Raw genomic sequence first — 5,497 nt, 5'->3', positions numbered from 1 at the left:
ATGGATGGATGGATTTATGGATGGATGGATGGATGGATGGATGGATGAATGGATGGATGGATGGATGGATGGATGATGGATGGATGGATGGATGGATGGATGGATGGATGCTTTTAAATTTTGCATAAATGTTACTTCAGGATTTCTTAAATTAAATTTAGTTTACAGCTGTTCTACAAAGTTCAGTCAGGTCCTCTGGACTGTTTTTTTTTTTTTTTGTTGAGCCATTTCATCTTTCATCCAAAGGTCTTTATCAGTCCAAGGAGCCACAACAAACTCAGTCCCACGAGCAACACAACCACATAGTGCACTAACCAGGTTGCTGGTGATAAGATGGTTTCTGGGGCATGCCCTCTCCTCGTCAACTCATCTGAGGCAGCCATACCCAAAGTGATTCAAAACACCAAAGTTCATGCTCAATAATCCAGGTAGAAAATCCAACAAAGTTCAGTCAGGTCCTCTGGACGGTTTCTTTATTTGTTGAGATGTTTTGTCCTTCATCCAAAGGACTTCATCAGTCCTTGAGGCTGCAGTAATATACAGTATTGAGAGAAAACTTAATAACATTATTGCAAAAGACTTTGTAAATCTATATAAATTATAATAATAATTCATAAATGGGGGAGTGGTGGCGCAGAGGTTAGAAGATGGGCCTATGATCAGAAAGTCGCAGGTTCAACTCCCGGTACTCTCAACATCAAAATGTGGGTGGAAAGGGTGGAACACCCACACCTCCTTCCACCCTCATTCGCCCCACTCTGGGCCCTTGAGCAAGGCCATTAACCCCCACCATCTGCTCCCTAAACAGGTCTCTCCTGAAAATTAGTTCTCATGGCTCAATGAGACTACCTGTATAAATAAAGGGTAAATGAAAAAAAAAAAAGAAAAATCCAAGATTCATGAAATCCTAAAAGAAATCGTCCAGATGACCTGACTAAACATTATTGGATTTTACACCTGGATTATTGAGCATGAACTTTTATGTTTTGAACCACTTTGGCTATGGCTGCCTCAGAGGAGTCGATGGGGAGAGGGCGGGCCCCAGAAACCATCTTATCACCAGCAAACTGGTTGGCCCACTATGTGGTTGTGCTGCTTGTGGGACTCAGTTTGTTGTGGCTCCTCAGCTTGAAGAAGTCCTTTGGATGAAGGACGAAGCATCTCAACAAAAAAAGAAAACATCCAGATTACCTGACTGAACATTGTTGGATTTTCTACATGGATTATTGAGCATGAACTTTGATGTTTACAGATGTTGTTGCTTTGAAGCATTATATCCGTTGGCTTTGGACTTAATTGTGCATAAGATCAGTGGTGTTAAAGAAATCAGCACCAACTTAGAAAGGGAGAATGTAAATAACGCAGCTCTAAAATTAGTCCGGGTAAATTGGATAAAGCATCGCAAACACGAAAGAAAAACAGGCACTATTTGTGTTCGAAATCAGCTGCCAATTCTTCCACAGTCAATTAGAATAATTATGCTGAACCTCAGAAAAAGAGAAATTGCTGCTGATTGACGTTCTGGAGCTGGCAGAGAAGAAAAGACTCATCTTACAAGTTAGGGTAAAGTGGTGAGCTGCAGAAACCTTTGTGTCAATTTGTAACGCTAGAGTAGAAAAAGCAAGTTTTCATCTCTCCACTTAATCAGCATCAACAGGCTCTCCCATCAGCAGTGAAGCTTAAGACATTAGCTGTTAAGGCTGATGCCAAAGTGGCTAAAACAACTGGCAATATGTCATCAGCACATCTCTGTTTATGTTCCACCAGGGTCTCTTATGGTTATCACAGCCAAGGATCACTCTTTACCCCTGTCACCAGAGGCGTGTTCTTTCAGAGGCTGAAATCAATACCTCTAAATGAGAATCAGAGAATCAGAACATCCACCAAACCCAAGAATCGCCCAATAATGCCTCCATTTGACTAACACAAAACAAGACTTTTTTGTTGTTGTTGTTGTTGTTGTTTTCACCTTTGCCTTTTAGTTGCTGTGATTTACATGACAGGTTTCTATCTAATTTTTGTGCAGTTCATGGCGGGAGCACGGGCAGAACAGGAAAAGGTTATAAAAATCCTTGAGCTCTATTTGACAAGTGCCCTTTTCTAGCGTTAATTCTCCACCCTGATGTGAAATTCAGAGCAAGAAAAATATACAAGCTTTGTTATATGACAGCATGGTTACCTAATACAAGAAAACTGCACTGTGATCATTCAAGCTATTATATGATCCAGTGGTGATGCAGCCTAGAAGCAGAAAAAAACATTCTGTTATTTCCATTAAAAAGGGTGCAGAGACACGGGCTCCTTACAGCGCTGGTGCAGCCTTTCATCATCCCAGGTGCCATTATTTCACCAAAGCTCTATTTCATTTTGTGATTGATGGCTCCCTGGCAGTCGTAGCAATCTTGATCAGACTCTGGATGTTTGCAGCAGGCTCTCATAAAGCCTACGATGATATTTCTTAATTCAGAGATCTCTTTTTTTTTTTTCACTCACCATATCTCTTATTTATTTTCTGTCTGTCTCAAACACAGGGCCTGGAGAAAAACAATCGACAATGGACCGGCTGGTTCTGTGCGTGCTGCTGTGTGCAGCTTTGGTGAAGGTATTCATCTGCCCTGGCCACTGCATCTGCCAGCACCTCTCCCCGACCCTGACTCTGCTTTGTGCAAAGAAGGGCTTGCTATTTGTGCCCCCCACCATTGACCGCAAGACCGTTGAGCTGCGACTTACGGACAACTTCATCACCATCATCCGCAAGAAAGACTTTCTCAACATGACCAGTTTGGTCCACCTCACTTTGTCCCGCAACACTATCAGTCAGATTGTACCCAATGCCTTTGTGGGCCTGCGCTCACTACGGGCACTCCACATGGATGGGAACCGGCTCAGTGTTATAAAAAGTGACCACTTTAAGGGACTCATCAACCTACGGCACCTCATCCTGGGAAACAACCAGATCCACCAAGTGGCTCCTACTTCTTTTGATGAGTTTGTTTCCACTATTGAGGACCTGGATTTTTCTAACAATAACTTACGCAGCCTTCCCTGGGAAGCTATAGCCAGAATGGCCAACATTAACACACTCACTTTAGACCACAACTTGATTGATCACATTGAAGCGGGAACTTTTACACTGCTCAGTAAGCTAGTCCGCCTGGACATGACGTCCAACAGGCTGCAGAAGCTGCCGCCAGACAGCCTGTTCCAGCACGCTCAGGTTCTCTCTGACGCCAAGGGCTCCAGCTCATCCACTCTGGCCGTGAGTTTTGGCGGGAACCCACTTCATTGTAACTGTGAGCTGCTGTGGCTGCGCAGGCTGACAAGAGAGGATGATTTGGAGACCTGTGCGTCACCAGAACATCTCATGGACAAATACTTCTGGTCAATCCAGGAGGAGGAGTTCATCTGTGAACCCCCCTTGATCACAAAACATGTTGCCTCTAAGCCCTATGTGATGGAGGGCCAAGGTGTGACTTTAAAATGCAAAGCTGTGGGTGATCCAGACCCGGATATTCACTGGCGGTCACCAGACGGCAAGCTGGTGCACAACAACTCCCGCACCATCCTGTATGATAATGGCACCCTTGATATTCTCATCACCACATTGAAGGACAGCGGGGCATTTAACTGTGTGGCATCCAATGCTGCAGGCATCGCCACGTCTGCTGTTGAGATCAACATGATCCCCTTGCCCTTGTTTGTTAACAACACGGGCCACATGCGTGAGGACCCGGGCCTCTCAGACATCACCACCTCCACCAAGTCTGGCAATGACACAAAAGGATATGACAAGCAGGACAGAAGGGTGGTGGTCACTGAGCTGACCTCCTCCTCGGCTGTGATCCGCTGGCCATCCGAGCGCCACATCCCTGGGATCAGGATGTACCAAATACAGTACAACAGCACAGCGGATGATACTTTGGTGTACAGGTGAGATAGATTAATGTTAGGATAAAAAATAAGACATATAAAGTTGTAATCTCTTGAATAATTCAAAGGTTTGTTTCTGCAGACTGGCAGATCCTAAAGATGAAAAATGATTATTTATAATCAAAACTAAGCAGAACTCCTCTAAAGTAGCCAGAGTTAAACTCTCATGTGGTTTCTAAAGGCATTATGTAAGCACAAATCGTATATAGTACACTTAAAATATTCACATTTTTACTCTCTGAGTGGATTGCAATAAGCAGTTCAATGGATTGCAAGTCGAGTACCCCGAGGGACAAAATGGTCTTGTCAGCATCATTTGTATATAATACAACTACAACAACAGTAACATGAGGTCCAGCTATTTCACTGCGTGTAACTGTTTGTGCCATTAGGAAGTGTCTGCATTAATTGGGGCTGCATGGCGAAGCAGCAGTGAGTTGTTAGGTTACAGGTTCACCTCCTGGCCTGGGGCCTTTATACGTGGAGTTGGCATGTTCTCCCCATGCAGGCATGTGTTCACTCCAGGTACTCTGGTTTCCTCCCTCAGGCCAAAAACATACATGTTAGGTTAATTGGTAACTTTAAATTGTCCCTAGGTGTGTGTGAGTGTGTGAATGGTTGCTTGTTTCATTTGTCTCTACGACTTGTCCAAGGTGTAGCTCACCCATCACTACAGTGCTCGGAAAGGAAAAGCAGGTGCAGAAAATGACTGAATGGATGGATGGTGATCACCTAGAAATAAAGTTAACATATCCCTGATAAACTGCTGACTACAGCTCTTGAATACAAATCTAATTAATTCAGTTTATTTCAATTCTATTATTTTCTATTCTATTTTCAAGTCACAACAGATGTTGTCGCAGGGCGCTGTACAAAAACATTCACATACATTTAAAAAAGCCAGTTAGTAAAGTTATCAAAGAAGCCAGCAGATTGCGTTGAAGCTTCACTTCATTGCAGTCTTGTATCCTGAGCAAGCACAAAAGCAACAGTGGAAAGGAAAAACTCCATTTTAACAGGAAGAAACCTCCAGCAGAACCAGGCACAAGGCGAGCGGCCGTTTGCTTCAACAAGCTGGGGTAGAGAGGATGACGGAAGAAAATTAAAGGCCTACTATTCCTTGAAGGAATTAATATTGCCTAAATTGAAGTAAGACTACTAATGATATGTAGTTTTTTTTCTTCCTTCTTTCGGATGCTCCCTGCATTAGGGGTCGCCACAGTGAACTAAGTCGCACAAAGACTTGGCAGTTATTTTTACGCCGGATGCCCTTCCTGACACAACCACAGACCACCGAGCTACCACAGCCCTCTGTGTGGAGCAGAGAGCTGCTGTCTAGGACACCCGGAGGAGCAGATAGTGGGGGTTATGGGCCTTGCTCAAGGGCCTAGAGTGGGGCGAATGAGGGTGGGAGCAGGTGTGGGTGCTTCACCTACATCACCCACATTTTTGACGTTGTCGGTACCGGGGCTTGAACCGGCGATCTTCCGATCACAGGCCCACCTTCTCTAACCTCTTCACCACCACTCCCACTCATAATATATATAGTAGGACTATATATACTTAT

General features: G+C 44.2%; 1 protein-coding gene across 1 annotated transcript in view; it reads left to right on the top strand.

Annotated features, from left to right (window-relative positions):
- Nucleotides 1-5,497, top strand: part of lrfn1 (leucine rich repeat and fibronectin type III domain containing 1) — a 42,323-nt gene that overhangs the window by 33,012 nt on the left and 3,814 nt on the right. The window contains exon 2 of the mRNA XM_037678239.1: nt 2,532-3,930. Coding sequence (XP_037534167.1) covers nt 2,555-3,930 — 1,376 coding nt within the window. The 5' untranslated portion in view covers nt 2,532-2,554. The remainder of the gene's footprint in view (nt 1-2,531; nt 3,931-5,497) is intronic.

This window comes from Nematolebias whitei, chromosome 6, assembly GCF_014905685.2.
Source record: "Nematolebias whitei isolate Nwh7 chromosome 6, NemWhi1, whole genome shotgun sequence".
Lineage (NCBI taxonomy): Eukaryota > Metazoa > Chordata > Actinopteri > Cyprinodontiformes > Rivulidae > Nematolebias > Nematolebias whitei.
Note: the sequence above shows the minus strand (reverse complement) of the source record. Positions and strands in the feature narration are given on the sequence as shown.